Below are 21,893 nucleotides of genomic sequence, written 5' to 3' on the forward strand. Positions count from 1 at the left end.
ACACACATTTGCATGAACACACACACACAGTACACACACTACATATACACACACACACTCTACATACGCACGAACACACACACACACACATGCAAACAGTACACACACAAGCACACGGATGATATCTTGACTAGTCGTGCACACATTGGGTAAACATATAAAAAAAATTAAGTAAAAATACATTTTCTGTTATAGAGGATTGTTGTGTGTGTGTGTGTGTGTGTGTGTGTGTGTGTGTGTGTGTGTGTGTGTGTGTGTGTGTGCGTGCGTGTGTGTAGGGCTATAAGATGGACGACCTGCTGACCTCGTACATCAGTCAGATGTTGACCACCATGAACAGGCAGCGTAGTGGGCGGGGCCAGAGCAAGTGAACTTCTTATTGGCGGGAGGCCGCCGAGCTCGTCCGGCTCCTGCGCCCCATTGGCCAGCACTGCAGCTGGGGGCGGAGCTTCGCCCAGCAGCTGTGGAGGATGAGCCGCAGCCCTTCCGCTAGCTCGCAGGGGTCAAAGGTCACCGGGGAGGGGGAGGGCTTGTCAGCGAGCAGCAGCAGCGACGACCCCGGAGAAGGCCCCTCCCACTCCCACCTCTACGATGAAGACGAGCCGTCCAGTGAGGATGACTATCTGTGAGGCTGACCTTTGACCTTATTGAGCTGCACGTTGGTGTTAGGGTTTGACTGGTGATCCTGTTATCTGGTGACTGCTGATTATAACAGCTGTAATTAATCTACCCAGCTGCCTCAGAGGGGTTTGATGTTAGTTTATAACAAAAGTAGACCTTAGTTTGTACTGATAAACCCTCATACACACACACATGTAAAGTGAAGAACAGGGGCATCAAACCCAGTGATAGAAAATCATTTTTGTTACGTCATACAACAGAAAATTGGATGAAAACCAAATAGTATGTGTTCATTATTTACTGTAAATGATGCTAGAGGTTCTCAATCTCCAGCTCGGGTCCAAAAGTGGGTCTGGGAACTGCAAAAATGTGATCTTGTATTTTTATTTTGAAGGAAAGAGTCACAGATGAACGCGTCCAATAATTTGATTTGATAAAAATATGTTTTTATAACAAAGCCTGTACATCATGAATCTATTTCTAATAATACAGTAACACGTCTTTTAGTTTTAACTCCTCTGTGTAATATAACTTTTCTTCTCACACATGTTCATTTACTGAGTTTATAAGGTTTTTATTTTTTATTTTTCTCCCCGTCACTGTCACTGTGATCTGCTCTGTAATGACTTTGATGTGTTTTTGAGTGACATTCTGTAAACATTTTAAAAATTATTATTATTATCAGCAATGAGTTAAACTGGAGGTTCTCAACTGGTGGGTCACAGCCCTGTTTTCAGTAGAAAAACTTTATTAAAAAAGATCCAATGCTTTTCTTTTTGAAGGAGTTTTATTCATCAAGCATGGTGCTGTTTAATGCTCTACCAGTAGGGGGCGGTGACGTAGTACATACTTTCACTTTAACATTGAACCTCTGCTGATAATGAACATGGTTGTTTTTGTAGCTGATGTTTGTGTTGTTGGTTTTTTTTTTTTTTTGTTACACATGTGACAAACGTTGTGTTTATCCTTTTTGGATTATTAATAAAAACAGTTGAGTCACTTTTGAATTCATTTTGTATTTAAGTTATCGTTTTATGTCATTTTGTGTATTTTTCTGTGGTTCTATGTTTTTTTGGAGTAATTTTACGTAGTTTTCTCATTGTTTTGTGTATTTTTTTAAGTCAATTTGTATGTTTTTGTTTTTACGTAGTTTGTTACTGTTGATATTTTGTGTGTATCTGAAGTCATTTTGTATATGTACAGTTTTGTGTGATTTTGTTGTCGTTTTGTGTCATTTTCTGTGGTTCTGTGTATTTTTGGAAAAATCTTTTGTTGTTTTGTGTATTTGTATGTTTTTGTTTTCAGTTTTGTGTCATTTTGGAAATCTTTTGTGTGCTTTCATTGTAACTTGGTGTATTTGTGTTGTCATTTTGTGTATTTTTCTGTCGTTTTTTGTGTTTTTGGAGATCTAATGTGTCTGATATCAACAGACAGAGATTTTAAACCAGTTTAGTTTAACTGGTTTAGATGTAAACAGAGTTAGTGTCAGAGGAAAGAAGGACGGGCTGCATTTAAACAGTGGTATATGATTTGTAACGTTTGATTTATTCCAACCTGGTGAAGCAAACAAATCTCACACTGACGTTTGTACAGGTCGATCGTATTAAAACACCGTCAGATTCCTAAAACGCAATATTTTTAAGCAACATTTTTAGCACATTTTGTGCAGACGAATTCACTTTCACTTGAAGCAACAAATAAACACAGCTTTACATTCAGAGTCACACACATTATAGATGTGTTCTTATATAGAAATAGACAAAGGAAAAGCTTCTGTCCATCTCACAGGCTGATTATGGTAGAAAAAGGATTATTAAGAATTTAAAAGGTAAAAAAAAACACCATTATTTTTTATATATATTTAAAAAAAAAATAAATTAAATAAAAAGTAAAAGTAGATGAAGAATAAAAATATAGATGAAGAGTGATTCTGTGCGTCTCACAGGCTGATCACGGTCTCTGATAATCCATAAAATGTTTGTGTGTCAGTCCAACAGTCTTTGAACGCAGGAAGTCGTCAGAGGAGAAAAAAGAGGAGAGTTCTGTGTCCGTCCTTCACTCACCTCAGCACAAACTCCACAGTTTTAAAGGATGGAGATTAGATCATCTGTCACTCCTCTGTGATGGTGGGCAGCTGGGGTGAACTGGGAGAAGTGGGGGGGTCGGGCCTCACCGGGACACTGGAGACGGACCAGACGTCACTGAGCTCTGCAGGAAAAACACTCAGAGTCACATTTACACTGAGGGAGTGAAACATATTTAGAAATCATGGGCAAAAGATACATTTAGGAAAATCCTGACAAGAAAATCTGTAAGATAATGTTATTATTTATATGTTCAATAGCTGTGTTTTCATTACAGGTTTTGTGATATTTCTAAAGTTAATGTCAAATGTGTGTTTGAATGTGTTTCGATTGAAGGTTGTTTCAGGGGGAGGAGCCTGGTAACTGCTGAAATCTCATCCCGTGAGACTTCTCTGCAGAAAGATGAACGTTCCAAACCTCCTTAGATCTAATGAGGCGCTAATAATCATTATCTATCTATAAAAGCAAGGAATCTGTGTGTGTTCCTCAAATATCTCTGCGGTTCAGTGACAGACAGAGCTGAGACTTTCAACATGGCTGCTGCTTGGTTAAAAAAATGGGGCCCCCGGGGTCCCGCATGACACGTACGGGGTAATAGGCCCCGTTTATATATTGGTATGTGCCAATGATTCGGTACCAGCAACTGTCGTAATTTTTGACTTGCAAATAAAGGAGAAATTGACTTTTGTTTTTTTTTATTAGGGGCCCCCAGGGGCTCTGAGTCTGGATGCGTACACATCCATAGATTTTAGCTATCAATTTTCAGCCTGATCCGTTCACTAATAACAGAGAAGTATTGATTATAAATAATGTACACAAAAAGTAGAAGAAGAACAAAGTGAGGGCGTTTTCAGTCCGATAGCCCCGCCCTAATAAATGTATAATAGAATAATGTAATTAAGTTATGTATTAATGATAAACTAGGGCACAGTTTTGTTTTGTTAACACTAAAAACAAAAATGTGCAGTATTACCCATACCTGTTCTGAACTTGCTGTACGGTCCGTTCTCATGAGCCTGACGACTTCCAGACCAGAAGGTGAGTCCTCTCTCTCTCCACCTGACACACACACACACACACACACACACACACACACACACACAGTATTAATTAAATGTGTGTGTGTTATCAGAGCAGTAAAGTGTTTCCTACCAGTGGAAGATGAAGATGATGATGATGAAGGAAGCCGTCGTCACATCCGTGAGGATCCACATCACGCTGTACTGATCTGGGCTCTGAGAGGACACAAGGACAGCAAAGGTTCTCAATCAGAGGTACGAGGCCCTCCAGCAGCACATCACAGAGACAACATTACAAACATTCACACTGATTAAGATCTGTCTCAGGATTATCTGCCAAAATAAAAGCCAATGATGTTTGAATATACTTTCAAAATAAAAGCATGAAGGGAACGGTCACGTTGAGGCACAAGCCATTAAAATAATTCAAATCACTGCTTTTTTGATAAAACAAACACAATTTACACATAATCTACACTGAAAATCCATATTTCTGTAGATCGATCTATATTGATAAAGTAACACACCACATGTTTGTTATTTTGTATAAATACCCTTTAAGAAATATTGTCTTGTTTTACTTTTCCTTCAGTTTAATTATTTTTCTTATTTTATAATGTTCTTTTTTCTTGTGGAAAAAAATAAGTGTACTGACAAAACAAAATATTGGGAAAAAAATAAATAAAATTAAAAAAAAACATTTTAAACTCAAATAAAAAATAAAAGGATTATTTTTGACATGGTATTTACTTTAATTAAATAAAAAATTCTAATAAAATCTAGGAAATTTAAAGCGTAGACCCTGTTGGGACTGATTCTGTCACTTATTGCTTGGATATGATCGGTTTCTTACATATTTAGTATTTTATGTATCTGTAAAAATGTAAACTAAGGCACAATATTGTTGAAATCACTGGTTTTCGCTTAAAACCTGTGGCTCACTAGAGATCAAACTGCTCCATATTTGGCCCCTGAACTAAATGAGTTTGACACCCCTGATCTGTGCCAAATAAAACACATTATTTTCGACCATATTCATTGAATTAACTTTTAAACTACTTTTAGTTTTAGAGCCTGTGTTCCTCCATCTTGAAATCATGTGATTGATGATGTCACACGGCCCCACTGCCTGTAAACATCCCATTGTTTTCTATTGAAGTGAAGCATTCAGCCTGATTTGTACATCATTTAGTAGATTTTTACATCATTTAACAGATTTTTGGATCATTTTTGGTTGCTTTAAAAAACCAGGAAAAGAGACTTTGAACATGATTATAGATGTAATTGGACATATTTGTTACATTTAATCACATGTTTTCTGGGGGAAAATAAAGTGCATGTTTTTGATATTGTCCTAAAACATTCATTTTGGTTCCCAAATTTAGTTAAAGAGAGAAAAGTAAAACAATGGGTCAGATTGATTTTTACGTTTCAGAATGTGAATTCTGTTTTTCCGTTCGTTTTCCACAATCAGGGAAAGTCTGAGGCCCTAATGTTGGATATTAAAGAGAACCTGGACTAGACTGGGGTCTTCTCACCATGAGGAACAGTGGTTTGTTCATCTTGGACAGGATGTGGACTGAGTTGGTGGTAACAGAGTGAGCTCCAGCGCACCAGGCCAGAGTGTAGAGCCACGGCTGACTGATGACGTACAGGTTAGTGCTGATGTTCACCGACATGTACTTCCTGTTCAGAGAAGATAAAAGTAGAGCGTAAACACCCACTCAGTCAGGACTCAGACAGCACATTTCATAGAACCACAGAAGAAGAAGAAACGAGTCGTCTGTGGAGGCAGTAGTTGTGTAATGTAACGTTCACACATGATGAATCCCACCTGATGTGCTGCTGAGACATGGAGCTGTAGTGGAGGTTCAATCTGATGATGTTCTGATCTCTCAGGCTCTGGATGGAGGCTTTGGCTCCCAAGGTTTGCTGGAGATCAGGATCCAACGACTGGACCTGCTGACGATTGTCGGTCGGCAGCCACAGTACCTACACACGCACACACACACACACACACACACACATGCACACACGCACACACACACACGCACACACATACACACGCACACGCACACACACAGATTGTGTTTTTAAGATGAAAACACAAGTGAAGCAACAAAACAACCTTGTGGCTGAAAAATTTTAACTATTCTACAAAAGCTAAACAAACAACAAAAGATCTAGTTTATACTTGTCTATTTCTTGTTTTTTTGTTTTCATTTCATTTCTACCAAAGCATTTACACCAGTGGTTCTCAACCTTTTCAGGCTGTAACCTCCAAAATAAAGGTCTCAGAGAGCGGGGACCCTCCAAAATAAAGGTCCCATAGAGCAGGGACCCCCACTGTATCTGAAGGTGGTTGAACACAGACATGAACATTGAAGAACAGTCATGTGGAGACAGGACCATCTATAAGGGGGAATAAAGGGGAGATTTTTGGGGTCCATCCATAAAGTCAGTAAAATGATGGTCCATTGTTCTATGAATCTGTGATAACCACATTTATTTATTCATCTGAATAATATCCACTGTTATCAGGAACATTTATTATTATTATTATAGTCATCTTAAAGATGGAAATCATGGTTTTAATCACTAATAAAATGGTTCAAAGTGACCAAAAATGGAATAGAATAGAATATCCTTTTATTGTTCTTGTACAGGGTACAACGACATTTGAGTACAACTCCAAGGTGCCAGTGAGAGAAGAAAATAAATATAAAAACAGCAAAAACAATAGAAAATTTAAATATGACACAATAATATGTACAGATAAATACACAGATAGTAGCTTGAATGTACAGATCTACAAATAACAATATGTTTTATTGCACAAGATCAATATGATCAGTATGTGTGAGCGATGTGAGCGGATTGGTTTATTACAGTGACAGCTCTGTGAAAGAAGCTATCTCTGAGTCTGTTTGTCCACAGGTCACATAAGTGGTTACTGGGGTGGGAGGAGTCCTTGATGATGTTGCCTGCTCTGCTGAGGTAGCGAGAGTTTGCAATGTCGTCCAGGCTGGGCAGAGAGCAGCCAGTGATCTTCTGGGCTGTGCAGATGACCCTCTGCAGCGCTCTCCTGTCTGCTGCTGTGCACCCTGCATACCACGCTGTAATGCAGTACGTCAGGATGCTCTCTGTGGTGGCTCTGTAGAAGGTCACCAGCAGCCTCTCCTCCAGGTTGTTCTTCCTGAGCACTCTCAGGAAATGGAGACGCTGCTGAGCCTTCCTCACCACCGCCGTGGTATTTGCAGTCCAGGAGAGATCATCGCAGATCTGCACGCCCAGGAACCTCATGGTGTGGACCCTCTCCACTCGGTCTCCATGGATATAGAGTGGGGCTGGGTCCGCTCGGCTCTTCCTGAAGTCCGTAATCAGTTCTTTTGTTTTTGTGGTGTTCAGTTGGAGGTTATTAACGGAACACCACGTAGTCAGTCTGCAGACCTCATCTCTGTAGGCAGACTCATCCCCCCCTGAGATGAGCCCGACCACGGTGGTGTCATCTGCAAACTTTATAATGGAGTTTGATGGATGAGTCGGGGAGCAGTCGGATGTGTATAGCGTGAACAGGAGGGGGCTCAAAAGTGCTGAGTGAGATGGTGCTGGACAGGTGGGGGCCGAGTCTGACAGATTGTGAGCGGTTTGTCAGAAAATCTTTGATCCAGAGGCAGATGGGGGTGGAGACCCCCAGGTGACTTAGTTTCTGGACCAGGATGTCTGGGATAATGTGGTTAAATGCTGAGCTGAAGTCCAGGAAGAGCATCCTGACGTAGCTTCCCTGATGCTCCAGATGACTCAGCGCATTGTGGAGCGCTATGGTGATAGCGTCCTCGGTGGATCGGTTTGCCCTGTAGGCAAACTGGTGGGGGTCCAGAGTGGGAGGCAGACGGGACCGGATGTGCTGACAGACCAGTCTCTCAAAGCACTTCATGACTACAGGCGTAAGTGCAACAGGCTTTGGGCTGTCCACTGCTTCAGGATGGGGATGATGGTGGAGGTTATGAGGCATGGTGGGACGGTGGCCAGTGTCAGGGACAGGTTGAAGATTTTAGTGAAAACACCAGTCAGTTGGTCAGCACATGCTCTGAGTACTTTACCAGGGACTCCGTCGGGGCCGGCCGCCTTCCTGGGGTTTACTGACCATAGAGCACATGGTGGAAAAGGTGGTGAAATGGGATTTTAAAAACCACAGAAATTGGTTAAAAGTTGCAGAAAAAGTGGTAAAAAAATGGTTCAAAGTGTCAATATTGGAACAATAATAAAATAATTAATGAAATATGGTGAAAATAGGTTAAAAGTGACAAAAATAGTTCAACAAATGTGACATTGGGTGTAAAAAGTGGTGGAAAGGGTTTATAAGTGTTGAATGTCTGGAAAGTGGGAAAAATGTGCAGAAAAAGCTTTGAAATGTGATGAAGTGTCAAAAATGGGAGAAATGTAGCAAAAATACATTAAAAGGAGCAAAAATATGGCAAGAAAAAGTGATGAAAATTGGTTAAAGTTTGATGTAGTTGCAAAAAAAAATTAAATAAGAAAAAAAATGGCTTAAATTGTTCAAAAGAATTAATTAGTTTCATGAAGGCATCTGGCGACCCCCTGCCAGTGTCTCGTGACCTCAAATGGGGTCCTGACCCCAAGGTTGAGAACCCCTGTGGACAGTCAGTAAAATGTGTTTCTGTCCTTGGTTACAGATGTATAAAGAATAGATGTGTTCCTAAATGTTGTGTATATTTCCAGGTGAGGCAGAAGATGAATCTTTGTGTTTCTACAGATTTAGAATAAAAATAACTTTATCATTATCAGAAACAATGTAAAGGTGAACAAACATGTGACCTTCTCTGGTTCTAGATCATCTTTAATATGTTCTGTTTTCACTGTGACGAACTCAGGTGATTTTACCTGTGAGGAGTTGATGTTCTCCTGTATGACCCTCAGGGTGGTGTTGATGTATGAGCTGCTGTAAGGGTGTCCGTACGGTGGCCTGCGTAGGTCAAACAGCACCAATCTGCCACTATGGGACGCCACCTGTAGGAACTGGGCCAGAGACGGTATGGACTGGTTCTGGGCCCGAACGCGGTCCGATTCAGACAAAGACGAGCCGGTGCCAAACGGATCCCTCTGAAACAGAACCAACAGCTGATCATACATTCATATGATCAGAACAAACAGCTGATCATACATTCATATGATCAGAACAAACAGCTGATCATACATTCATATGATCAGAACAAACAGCTGATCATACATTCATATGATCAGAACCAACAGCTGATCATACATTCATATGATCAGAACAAACAGCTGATCATACATTAATATGATCAGAACCAACAGCTGATCATACATTCATTAGTATGATCAGAACAAACAGCTGATCATACATTCATATGATCAGAACCATCGCTCATCGTGTGATAAAAAATACAGAAACATTTTTATAAAGCCACTGCCAGCCAATGGCATCAGATATGATAGCTATTGGTATTTAAAGTTCATTAAAGTTTAGGTCAAACTAAAGTGAATAAAAATAGTTTACTTATTTTACTCCCAAAAAAAACCTTCATCTGAAAATACAAAATCATTTCAACCTCACATTAATTTTGTTCTAATTATTTAAAAAAAAAAACTCCTTTTGTGATTAAAAACATTGACTTGAACTCTTAACTCATTCTCATCTATATGTGTGAATTGTGTTTTTTGGCGGTGGTTGCTAGGAAACAGCATGACAAAGCTCTCCTGTGAATATCTAAGTTGTATCATGATGTAGTGACCAACTGGTGACTGTAGGTGGCAGCAGAGAGAGCTCAGAGGGAGAGGAAAGGAGTTTACGAGACAGAAAATGGCGCTACGAGAGTTGATGCTGAAGTTCCCACCAGTTCACACTCAACCAGAACATGTGTGGAACTAAGTGGACTATTGAGTGTGGCGATGGTGAGAAAACGATCAAAAAACGGGGCGGGCGGGGACACTCAGCATGTCCGGGATGAGGAGGAAGTTGTGTGTGTGGAGAATGACGGGGGAGAGACTTGGAGGAACGCCAAAATACGAATAAGAATAAATAGTAAAATAATAATAATGTTGCCTGGTCTCAGTGTTGTTTTTATAGTTTTATAGAAAGAAACTAATGTTGAGATGTCAGTAAAACAAAAAAAATGAAAAAAAAATTGCTTGAGTCACTAATAGATTTTTTCAGAAAAAGACGTTTTTCTCAGTTTTTTGTCACAAACAGGTGATTTGTGTGAAACTTTCCTCTATTCAACTGATGATTACAGAAGAACAAAACAAGCTAGAAACAAAAAAAAAAATTTCTGATGAAATTAACGAATCTAATCTTTCAGAATTCAGATTATCAAAATATTCTGTGGGTCTTTATAAATCAGTCAAAATGCTCTAAAACGACTGGCACTGAATGAGTTAAGATGTTATATGTTTTAAATTATTCATGTATTTGTCTCTTCTGAAAATGAGACATTGTTGTCTCAATGGGACTATCTGTATATACAAAGGTTATAAATGAATGAATTAATTAATTTAACATTTGAATTAAAAAAATAATAAATAAAAAAAAAATAATAATAAATAAAATTAATATTACATTTTTAAAAAAAATAATAAATTAAAACAAATTAAATTAAATGCATTAGAAGAAACTTGGACCTGTTTATATAAAACACTACAGACTATTCATATTCATTTATTTTTATTATTATTTTTGTAATTACTTGTTTTTTTTTTACAAAATTTGGGACTTTTACACACAATTTGTTGTTGAAACTGGTGGTCAGAGAGATGAGACAAAATCTGATGTTTGGGAAAAATAACACACATTTATACTGTATTTTTCACTGTTCAACGCTCAATACTGCAGCTGTTCTCTTATCGTTTTAATAAAAGTAAAACCTAAAGTTACATCTTTTTTAACCAAATTTAAAGCTTTTAACCCAAAATGATTCAAATATTATGAGGTTATTTTTGCTGAGCAGCTCCACTTTTATACCTATAGCGACTAACGGAGCAGTGTGTTTTTCACTTACTGAGAGGAACCAACTGCCAGCGTTCAGCTGCTGAAGCTCCGCCCACGTAAACATGCAGGCGTCCATGTCTGTTCGATTAGGAAACACGTCGGCCACGTTGGTCGTTCGTTTCAGTGACGAGTCGTGCATCAGGAAAGGAACGCCATCGAAGCTGAGAACAGAGAAGATAAACCAATCAGACGCAGGTTTATTATCATCAAAAAAGTAGTTTATGTTTCTGTAGATTAGAGAAGTTGTAACTGGAGAGTTGTGGTTGTAAACAATCATTTATGCAAGTTTGAAGCTGTAGCTTTATGTGTAAATAGTCTATATGTTATTTCCCATCATTTGTGAGATTAAAATTATTTCACGTGTGTATTTTTTATACACAAGCTCACATCACGTTTTACAAACTCTCACATTCTGAAACATATCTATCTTCATAGCTTCAGTTCTTCACACAGAGGAGGTTCAGACACAGGATGGGATTAAAGCAGTGATGATGCTAATCCTCATGTAGAACAGAGTCTGTGATGCTAACTGGATTAGCCTGGCACTAAATCACCTTAAGAACATAGAGCAGCACGCGAGCAGCAGATCTAAGTGATTAGGATCTGGACTCACAGACGGAGACACACGACAAACGTCTGAGCTCGTTTGATCTTTTGGGCGGCCGTGGCTCAGGTGGTAGTGGGTCGTCTTCTGATCGAGAGGTTGGGGGTTCGATCCCAGTACTTGACTATGTGTCGAAGTGTCCTTGGGCAAGACACTGAACCCTAAGTTGCTCCCAGTGGTCGACTAGCGCCTTGCATGTCAGTCCTGTCCCACTGGTGTGTGAATGTGAGAGTGATTGGGTGAATGAGCTGATATGTAAAGCGCTTTGAGACTGTTTCAGTGGTGATAAAGCTCTATATAAATCAAGTCCATTTACCATTTACCATTTTGGACCAGGGTTTCAAACCTTTTTTGGATCGTGACCCCATTTTAATATTTAAAAAATCTGGCGACTCCAAACATTCTTTTTTCATCTGGAATAATTTTTTGATGATGTTTGTTTTACTCAGTTACAAATACAGAGTAGCCAGGATTAGTGACAAATTGTGCTAGCTCAGATATTTTTATAGTGCATTTTATTTGAAATAGATTTATATTTGAGAAACGTCAGAATACAGTTAAGATTGTGTTTTAAATTTAAGAAATTGATTTATTTTAATCATTAATATATATATATATATATATATATATTTTAACAACTACTAGACATTTCAGGCGACCCCATTAAAATTTGGGGCGACCCCACACTGGGTCACGACCCCAAGGTTGAAAAACCCTGCCTCAGCAGAAAGTGCCTCACATTGTAATGTTAAAAAGTATAAAAGCAGGGATTATTGCAAAAACACAAAACAAATCAGGGGAAATGTTTGCTAAAAAGATGATGTTTTAAAATAAAATAAAAAAACTTTTATTTTGATAGTTTATTGATAGAAATGCCAATGTATCAAATAGTGGGAGTGAAAAGTTAAATACTTCAGTAGCATTTTTATAGTTTTCTTGCTATTCCTCACTGAATCTTTGAGCTAAATTTTTCTATGACACTGTGTATCAATGGTTAGCTTAGCATGTAGCAGCGCTAACTGAGCAGGGTCAAAGGTTAAAGGGGTGGGGCTACGTCATCAAGTGGTTTACCATTATTGGATTAATAATTATCATGCATCGCTGCTCGATATTTCTAATTTTAATAGATTGTTTCACCACTTATAACGATCACCAGTTGATCTGATACACCGACAGGTTTTGTGCATCGAAACAACAACAATGATCTGCGTCGACATTCTCAGGCTGATAGAACTTCAATAATCAGGTATTGATCTTTGTGGTTCCCAGTACCTGATGGTGACGTCCGTCTCCAGTCCGTCTCCTCCAGCTTCCACCGCCTTCTCAAACGACATCACAGTGTTCTCTGGAGCCAGCTTCACACAAACACATAATAATCAACATGAGCTCCACCTCCTTTTAGCTCATTAATCATTTATTAATACAAATCTAACTTTTTGAGAGTAGAACATTTCACTTTTTTTTTTTTTTTTAATAACGTTTCATCTTTTCATTTCATGGGTTTTCATTTTTCATGTTGTGACCAGTTACTGCACATGTGTCAAACTCAAGGCCCGGGGGCCAAATCTGGCCCTTTAGTCATCCAATTTGGCCCACAGAAGACAGTAAAAATGATAGAGAAAACATGAATTATTGTGTAAATTAACAAAACATTCAGTTCTCTCAAATCCACAAATTCAAAAAAACTCCACACATCTTTTAGGGGCTCAAGGTTTTCCCACGCCTATATCATATGTTTGAAGTCATTTTTTATCACAAACTATGGAAAGAAATCTACATTTTTTTTAACAATCTTGAAAAGAATCTTGACATTTCTCACAAATAATTCACAAAATACACAAAACTTAGTTCCAAAATCAAGAATGTTTAAAGATAATGCTGGAATTGATATTAAAAACTAAATTGCTCTTTTTTATCTCCTCCTAAAATCTGTTTCCCACGTGAGTTACTGGATGTAAATCCTGTCTCTCAAACATTCCCAGCATTCCTAGATGTCATACCATGGGAGCCCCTCTGTGTCCGATGAGGGCGGGGGCGTGTCCCAGGGTTCCGGCCTCTTTGATGCAGGGGGAGTACATCCCCAGAGGGACCAGGTAGAGAGTGAAGAGGAGGCAGAGGAAGAGGCTGAGCACAGCCAGCTGATGACCTGCACCACAAAATACCACCACACACAGGCTGGACCATGTGACGACAAAACACAGGAAGTAGGAGGAGCAACGTGTGACATCATTAGACCAGTTAGTCTTTGATATGTTATGATGCAAGTAATGACGTAAGTAAAAAAAAAAAAAACAATAGTCAAATGAAAAACTTTAAAATAATTAAAAAATATATAATACAAAATACGAGAACTTGTTCTTTATTTACTAAAAAGTCTTGAATATTGTCAATTTTTACAAAATAAAAATGTTATTTAATGTGATGGATGTGATTATTATGGTTAGCCCCGCCCATGGTTGGGGTCAATTACAGATACACATTGAAAATGTTTTTGTTTGTTTTTTTGATTGAAGTAAAAATTTTTGTTTTTAATTGAAAAGGGCTTTTATTTTATTTTTTTGATTGAAGTCATATTTTTTATATTTTGGTCATATTATGAATTGTACATTTGTGACTTTATTATTCAATCAAAAAATGTTTTTAAAAACATTTCATTTAAAGAAAAACATGTCAACCTCAAAATATATATTTTAATCAAAGAAAAAAGTGTTAAAATGCAAAAAAATATTTGGGTCCCAAATAATTTTTTGCATTTGAAAACTTATTTTCTTTGATTAAAAATATGTATTTTTGATTGACGCAAACTTCAAAAGAAAAAAAAAAAACAAAGTCGATTTCTCATTTATTTGCGAGTCAAATATTACAACGGTTGGTGGTACTAAATTATTGGCACACACCAATATATATATGGGGCCCATTACCCTGTACGTGTCACGGGGGTGCCAGGGGGCCCCATTTTTCAAATGACAACTCCTCCGTTAGTTCTCGTTAGATCAAAATGCAGTTTGGTATGAGCCATTTTTTTTAAATGGGGCCCAGGGGCCCACCCCCCAATTCCGGTAATTTCCAAATTTATGGGAACATAGTCGTGTGATATATTGTTTCAAAGGTAATTCAACATAGATTACGAGTTTTCTCATTTATTTGTGAGTCAAATATTGCGACGGTGGTACCGAATCATTGACACATAGCAATATATGAATGGGGCCCATTACCCCATATGTGCCACGGGGGCACCAGGGGCCCCATTTTTCAAATGTCTACTCCTCTGTTAATGCTAGTTGAATCGGACTGTAATGTGGCATGGATATTCTATGAGCGGATGTCTAGAGCCTCGGTGGAACCGAGTCATTTGACTGAATTCTCGGGAACGTGGTACGTGCTATTCGGTGCAGAGACGTTCCACAGGCCCAGCTGTAGTTCATCAGAACTTGTTTCTAGAAGTTTTAAATTCTTGTTAAATCATTATTATTTTTGATTAGCTTATGTATTTCCTGGTTGTCGGAGACAAAATCTACTTAGTCCAGTTACATTTATCCCTCAGAACTAGTTCATTCACCTGAGAGTATCACAGTGAAGCAGGGTCACAGGGTTAGGATGGTGAACAGGAGAACTAATCAGGGTTTAATTCACTAATCTCTCCTGACACGATCAGGATCATCAGGTAGTAAAGCGAGGGCCATGGAGGCCACAGACCGTCTGACCTACAATCCAAACACCTTCACCTCAGAGACATCTATCAGAGCAGATGAATGTAGTGAAACCAGACCAGGGCTCAGGAGCCACACGTGGCTCTTTACTCACACTTGTGTGGCTCTGACTCATTAGTTGTTGATCTATCAAGATCTTTTTTCACTAAACCGCAGGATTTGTCTCCTGATTTAAAAACAAAGAACCTTTGCTGTTGTCCTACATCACTCTATTGTTAATTATTTCACACTCGTAATTTGATTTAAAACATCACAGAAGGAAACAGGCCTCCCTGCTGCTCTATTGCTGTGGATCTTTCCCTCGTATTAACGATGGGTTAACATCATTCAACCAAATTCAAACACAGTAACAAGGACTTTTTTTCTCCATTAAAAGACTAAAACGTGTCTGTTATAAAACATAAAATAAGAAGTAGCAGCAAATACTGGAAGGAAACCAAAGAATCAATCATTTTCTCCTCCTGTGCTGACTACTGGGTTACCATGGTAACAGAGGACAGCACCACAGCAATGTGAGGGTCAGACGAAAAACTGCAATGGAACCAATGATACGCAGCAGACTTTCTTCTTCTAAACCATAATTTTATAGATTAAATAGTAACAGGAGGAATCAGCAACAAATAAAACCCTGAGGCAGCAGAAAACTGATGGAAAACAGAATTCACATTCTGAAACAGCAAAAACTAGTTTTCTCTCTTTTTAATTAAAATCAAGCCTCAACATTACACATGAATGTTTTAGGACAATATCACACTTTTACTCACTATTTTTTCACCAGACAACAGATGAATGAATGTGTAACAATTCCATCCATAATCCTGTTCAACGGGAGCGTGTAACGGATAAAGTAGTGATCATGTTATCATGTGACTGAAAATGAATGGTGTGTTTTTAATGTGTTCAGATAATTATGACTAACTGGTGATTATTTTACCTGGTGACACGTTACAGCTGAAGCTTCTCCAATCACAAAGTTTTGTGCAAACGAGGGTGATTCGTAAATAAATAATATAAATATAAATAATGTTTAGCAATCATATCACACATTTCTATGGGAACTTTTTAAAATTTGCGTAAATGTAAATGATCTGAAGCTTATTTATTGTCAAATTAATAACTCGATTAACCCTATTTATCAAGTTTAGCACAGTTTCATTAAGTTTATATAACCAGTAAAGTATCTAAACTGGGAAAGACGATGAAACGAAAATGTCTAAATTCACGCAGAAACGGTTAAATTGTAAAAAATTAAATAAATAAAGAGAGAGAAAAGAAAAAAGAAAATAAAGAGAAAAAAAAATGGTGGAAAAAAGAAAAGAAAAAAATGAGAAAAAAGAAAGAAAAGAAAAAGAAATGAAATGGAAAAAAGGGAGAATTAAAAGATAGATATGAAATGACAGAGAGATCCTTACCTTTCTTGTTCATGCGGTAGTAGTGCAACGCTATTGGCCAGGAGAGGATTGTCATCAGTGATGCAGCAGCTACGTGGAGGTAAGGAGCCGTTACCTGTAACACACACACACACAGTTATGTGAGAACGTTCTTAAAGCTTCTCCTCAGTCAGACTGAGACTCACCTGCAGAGACAGAACCAGTGTTTTCCATTCTTTGCTCCACAGGTCAGACATGACGGCAGTGGCTGTGACGGAGAAAACCAACGTCACCACGATGCCCGTCTGAAATAAACACAGCAGGAACGTTAAAACTCCACATGGAGACACTCACAGACGTGTGTGTTATTAACTTATCAAACCTTATGACTCCAGTGAAGGTAGAGCCTCTGACCCTCAGAGAGAAGACACACCGCCAGAACCTGCACAGGTCATTAAAGAAAAGGTGGAGAAATGGGAACTTAAAAACCACAAAAATTGGTTAAAAGTGGCCAAAAATCAGTAAAAAGGGTTCAAAGTGTCAATATTAGTTTAAACTGACAAATAATGGGGACGACAAATTGTGAATGTGGTTAAATTGGCAAAAAATATGCATGAAATATGGTGAAAAGAGGTTAAAAGTGACAATATTGAGTCAACATACCGTAGTTTCTGGGCTATAAAGCGCACTATTTTATTGGCTGCATTACAATAATTTAACAATTTTCTAAGAAAAATCCACACAAATGCTGCAGCCTAACTTAGGCCTCACTCTATTGGCTGATGAGGGTGTCCGTCAGACAACTCGGCCAATCAGAATGGGCAGGTAGTCAAGTTAGGTTTCACGGAAATGTTTGTGTTTCAACTGATAAGTTTCCTTTACTACATGAAGTCTCCTCCTCACTGCTCCATGTCTACATATCAGTCCATTTACAGCTTTTTATGCTCACTTTTTACTGTAAGCAGACTGATACACCACTTCATCTGCTCTTCTTACCGTGAACTACCACAGAGAGATCACAGCGAGTCAGACTCTTCTTACTATTACAAACTGTCTGACTTTTACTGTAGACGGAGATCAGAACATCCTGTATACAGCCTGTATCCAGGATGTTCTGATCTCTGCTCCATCTGTCCGTCATTACGGAAGCGTCACCATCAGCCTCAGAGACCAGAGCACCGATCAATCCTGAGCTGCTCGCTCGCTCTCTCTCTCTGACAACATTTCTCTGTGTCGTTGCTATGGTGACGCAGTGTGCATCATGACAAAATGAGTGATCAGAATGATTCAGTGCAAGCAAGAACGATTTAATCTTAATAATGTCATTGTTCCACCTGGTCTAATGTGACAGAGCTCAATTTTGTGGCAGCATGAAGCTTATAAAAATGGGAAAAATCCACAATTTAGCCGCGTCATTGTTTAAGCCGCAGGGTTCAAAGCATGAGAAAAAAGTAGCGGCTTATAGTTCATAAAATACGGTATGTGACATTAGGTGGGAAAGTGGTGGAAAGGGTTTATAAGTGCCTCAAAGGTCTGAAAAGTGGAAAAATGTGCAGAAAAGGCATTGAAATGTGATGTAAGTGTCAGAAATGAGAGAAATGTAGCAAAAATATATTAAAAGGAAAAAGTGATAAAAATATTTTAAAATATGGAAAGTCTGGTGTCGTTGCAGATGGAAAAAAAAAAGGTTTCTGTGAAGTTTACTTTGGTCATTTCAGTATTTTTGTTGTTTTTCTACTTTAGAGTCATTTTGGGTGTTTTTGTTGTTGTTTGGTTTCATTTTGTGCACTTCTATTTTGCATATTTTTGAGTCATTTGGTGTTTTTTTTAATTTTTTTGTTCAATTTCTTTTTTGCACGTTGTGTATTTTTGTACTCTATGTATTGTGTGTATTCTAAAGTAATTTGGTTTATTGTTCTGTCATTTTGTGTGTTTTGGAGTCATTTTGTGTGTTTTGGATTTGTTAAAAATAGCAAATTAGAGTGGTCAAAATACATTAACTAGAGTAAAAATACGGCAAGAATTGTCCAAAAAATATTCTTAGTTTCTTGAAGGGATCTGTCGACCGCAAATGTGGTCCTGACCCCAAGGTAAGAACCTTTAATTTAAATGATAGTTGTCCTTTAGTTGCGTAGATGATCAGTGAAGTCATGAACGTACCAACAGGAGAGCGATGTACGTAAACAGAGCAGCCGCCACCACCAACAAAACCAACGACCAGGGAAACCAGAAACCCAGAGTCCCAAAGTTAAACCTGTACAACAGAAAAATAAAATATACTGAGAGTTGATTTTAGTTTGAAACTATAACAGTTTATTTATTTGTTTGTTTATTTATTTATTTTTTTTACTTGTCTGCACATTCTGTCAGAGGTCAACACTACGAGAAGTGTAATTATTATGAGACAGTAATGCATGTTTTGTTGTTGCAATGAAATAAATTAATTTATTTTATTGCATAATTGTGACCATCACCAGCCCTCCCTAAGGAAGGGTAAGAAACACTTTATTATAGGGAGGATATAAAAAGGGAGAGCAGTGTTACACCTGGGTGAGGGGAAGGTAACAGGGAGGAGAGACTCAGGGTAGGAAATATAAAGAGTGGGAAGAGTCGATTATTTAAAAGTGAGAGTGAGATGTGAAATTGTAGTTGTGTATATTGTGCTTATTGTGTTGTGTAATCAAACCAGTCTGGTGACCAGTGTGAAGCTTAGATATAATGGTGGTGTCTGTGGACAGAGGGAAGGAGTGAGTGGTAAAACCTAAAACTGGTATTCAGGATCAACGTGTCTAAAGTTAAGCCCAGTACCAGTTTTATCTACAGTCTAAGACATGTCAGTGTATCATAGACCAATGTATGTGTAAGAACTGCTACTGCAAACCCAGGCGAGAAGCCAAGGCCTAGGCCCAGCAGACGGCCAGAGCCGCGCCGAACGGGCAGCCGGTGGGTGCCTGCCATCAGGCCCAGAGCCAGCAGGGACTGGACCCCAGGCCGGAAGGACCCAGAATAGAAGCAGCACTGGGAGCAGCTCAGTCAAGGGCACCCAGGACCCACCTACCAGTCCGCAGAGAGCAGGACAGACCCACCCGGTGGCCGACAGCGACCTCAACCACCGGAACAGCTAGAGCCGCCCCCCAGTCCCGGGACAGACACCACACCGGCGTGGCAGGCCGCCCCGGACCCGCACACCGCAGGGACCGCCCCCAAGGCAACCAAGAGACAAGACGAGCACCAAGCCACACCTGAAGGGAAGAGGCACCCCCAGGCCCCGTTAGCCCGACACCGCCCAGAGAGACCCTGCGAAGAGAGCTCCAGCAACAACCCCCCACGCACCCCCGAGACCCACCGCCCCGCCAAACAATAACAGTTTAAATGTTCACACTTATGCAGATGACACACACATCTATTTACTTATGAAAGCAGATTAAACACACCACCAGCATTATAAAAATCTGTCATTAAATTCATCTGAGTATTAGATTAAAAGAGTAGAATTTTATTTGTTGGACAAATACAGTTACAAAACATTCAGATTTCTGTGTGTGTGTGTGTGTGTGTGTGTGTGTGTATGCGTGCGTGCGTGCGTGTGTGTGTGAGTGTGTGTGTGAGTGTGTGTGTCACCCACCAGTCAAAGTCATTGTAGTCGTTTTGGGCTTCACTCCAGAAATAAAGGAAAACAAAACTCAAGATGAAGGTGACGATAAGGAGGACAAAACTACCTCCTTCCACCTGAAACACACACACACACACACACACACACACACACACGCACATACAAACACACACAAAAAAAATGCACAATTTAATTTGTGTAAATTAAACTCATTTACACTTTATTTTAGTGCAGATTAAAATTGTCAGCAGTTAAACTATTATAAAATATATTATATATAATGTAAATAAATGGCATCTGTTTATGGATTTTTATGCAGCATTATACAAAACGTTATATACATATACATTATATGAAACGATACTGTATATCACACGACTACGTATGTTCCGATATGTCTCCCACCCCTTTCAAAAAAGTTCTCCGAAAGGCTCTTGACATCCGCTCACAGAATATCCATGTCAAATTACAGCATCACCAACCATTGTAATATTTGATTCACAAATAAATGAGAAAGCGACTTTCATTTTTTTTCTTCTTTTGGGACCCTTTGGGACCTCCCTGGGTCCCAAATCGGAAATCTAGCTCCCAGCATCGATGCGTACACATCCATAGATTATATCTACCTAATTTCAGTCCAATCTGTTCACAAATAACAGAGAAGTAGTGATTTTAACTAGTGTACACAACAACAAGAAAATAAAGAAGAACAAAGTGAGGGCATGTTGAGTCTGGTAGCCCCGCCCTAATAATCAGCTCCATGCTGCTGGAGTCAGCAGTAGCGCTCCCACTCATCCATTTATCAGCATGGTGGTGATGGTGATGATGATGGTGAGGGTGATGATGGTGGTGATGGTGGTGTTGGTGGTGATGATGGTGATGTTTCCATCGTTCCTCACCTTACTACAGCAACATTCTCCAGGCTGGGTTCTGGCTCTCTGGTAGCGTCTCCACTGGCAGCCATAGAGACCAGCCAAGCAGGACACGAACGGCTGGTGTTCATATCTGGAGGGGTTTGGAATGAAAGAGGTGGAGGAAGTTACAGGAGAGAACAAACAACCTCAGACAAGGTAGACACAGCAGTTTAAAATCAATATTTCACTGTTTTATGAAAAAAAAAAAAAGCATTATTAGCCTTTTTTAGGCCGGGCTACCGGACTCAAAACGCCCTCACTTTGTTGTTGTTGTTGTTGTTGTTGTTGTTGTTGTTGTGTACACTAGTTAAAATCACTACTCCTCTGTTATTCGTGAACGGATTGGGCTGAAATGTGGTGTTTTAATATATATACACACATGTGTATATATACACACACACACATAATGATATTGCCTTTTCTGTTTCAGAATGTAATTTCTATATCGTGGAATCCTTGATCACGTTTCCACGATCAGGCCCTTTGAGCGTTCGCTGGTTATGCACAGAAGTAATTCATCAAATTAAGGGTTTAAGAAAAAATGGATTTGGTGATATATCGCAATATTTCACAGTGCAATTATCGTATCAATCCAAAAAATTTACAAATAACTTTTTTTAATAATATTTTTTAAAGACAAAACATTGAATTGTGCTAACATTAGCGTAGCACGTCGCTAGGTGTCAGTGAACGCATCATCAGACCTTGTTAAATTACTTTATTTTCATAAAACATACTGGATACTTTTATAGATGCATGTGATTAGTTTTTAAAAAAGAATTTAAGAATTTAACAGAATCAGAATCTGTTGTAGAAGCAAAAGTTCAAGTTTTTTTTAAAAATGTCCATAAAGAGTTTGATAAACGTTCCACTTGTTTTTTATATTTGTGATTGAATTACAGTTAGTTACCATTTACTTGTTCTCACA

General features: G+C 38.8%; 2 protein-coding genes across 4 annotated transcripts in view; one reads left to right on the top strand and one right to left on the bottom strand.

The window, feature by feature from the left end:
- myo7aa (myosin VIIAa) overlaps positions 1-1,301 on the top strand; it is a 37,826-nt gene extending 36,525 nt beyond the window's left edge. For both annotated transcript variants that reach the window (XM_028463803.1, XM_028463804.1), the window contains one exon: positions 279-1,301. In XM_028463803.1, coding sequence (XP_028319604.1) covers positions 279-371 — 93 coding nt within the window. In that variant the 3' untranslated portion in view covers positions 372-1,301. The remainder of the gene's footprint in view (positions 1-278) is intronic.
- Positions 1-21,893, bottom strand: part of LOC114473979 (glycerophosphodiester phosphodiesterase domain-containing protein 5-like) — a 31,701-nt gene that overhangs the window by 7,861 nt on the left and 1,947 nt on the right. Inside the window, exons 3-17 of one of the 2 annotated variants that reach the window (XM_028463806.1) lie at positions 20,951-21,056; positions 20,064-20,167; positions 18,599-18,692; positions 16,821-16,880; positions 16,645-16,743; positions 16,481-16,574; positions 13,359-13,504; positions 12,631-12,713; positions 10,765-10,915; positions 8,630-8,848; positions 5,559-5,716; positions 5,263-5,410; positions 3,858-3,940; positions 3,685-3,764; positions 2,685-2,829 (exon numbers count right to left, since the gene is read on the bottom strand). In XM_028463806.1, coding sequence (XP_028319607.1) covers positions 2,732-2,829; positions 3,685-3,764; positions 3,858-3,940; positions 5,263-5,410; positions 5,559-5,716; positions 8,630-8,848; positions 10,765-10,915; positions 12,631-12,713; positions 13,359-13,504; positions 16,481-16,574; positions 16,645-16,743; positions 16,821-16,880; positions 18,599-18,692; positions 20,064-20,167; positions 20,951-21,056 — 1,723 coding nt within the window. In that variant the 3' untranslated portion in view covers positions 2,685-2,731. Of the gene's footprint in view, positions 1-2,145; positions 2,830-3,684; positions 3,765-3,857; positions 3,941-5,262; positions 5,411-5,558; positions 5,717-8,629; positions 8,849-10,764; positions 10,916-12,630; positions 12,714-13,358; positions 13,505-16,480; positions 16,575-16,644; positions 16,744-16,820; positions 16,881-18,598; positions 18,693-20,063; positions 20,168-20,950; positions 21,057-21,893 lie in introns of those variants that run through there. The other variant, XM_028463805.1, reaches the window with a different exon arrangement.

The sequence above is a fragment of the Gouania willdenowi genome, chromosome 13, assembly GCF_900634775.1.
Source record: "Gouania willdenowi chromosome 13, fGouWil2.1, whole genome shotgun sequence".
Classification (NCBI taxonomy): domain Eukaryota; kingdom Metazoa; phylum Chordata; class Actinopteri; order Blenniiformes; family Gobiesocidae; genus Gouania; species Gouania willdenowi.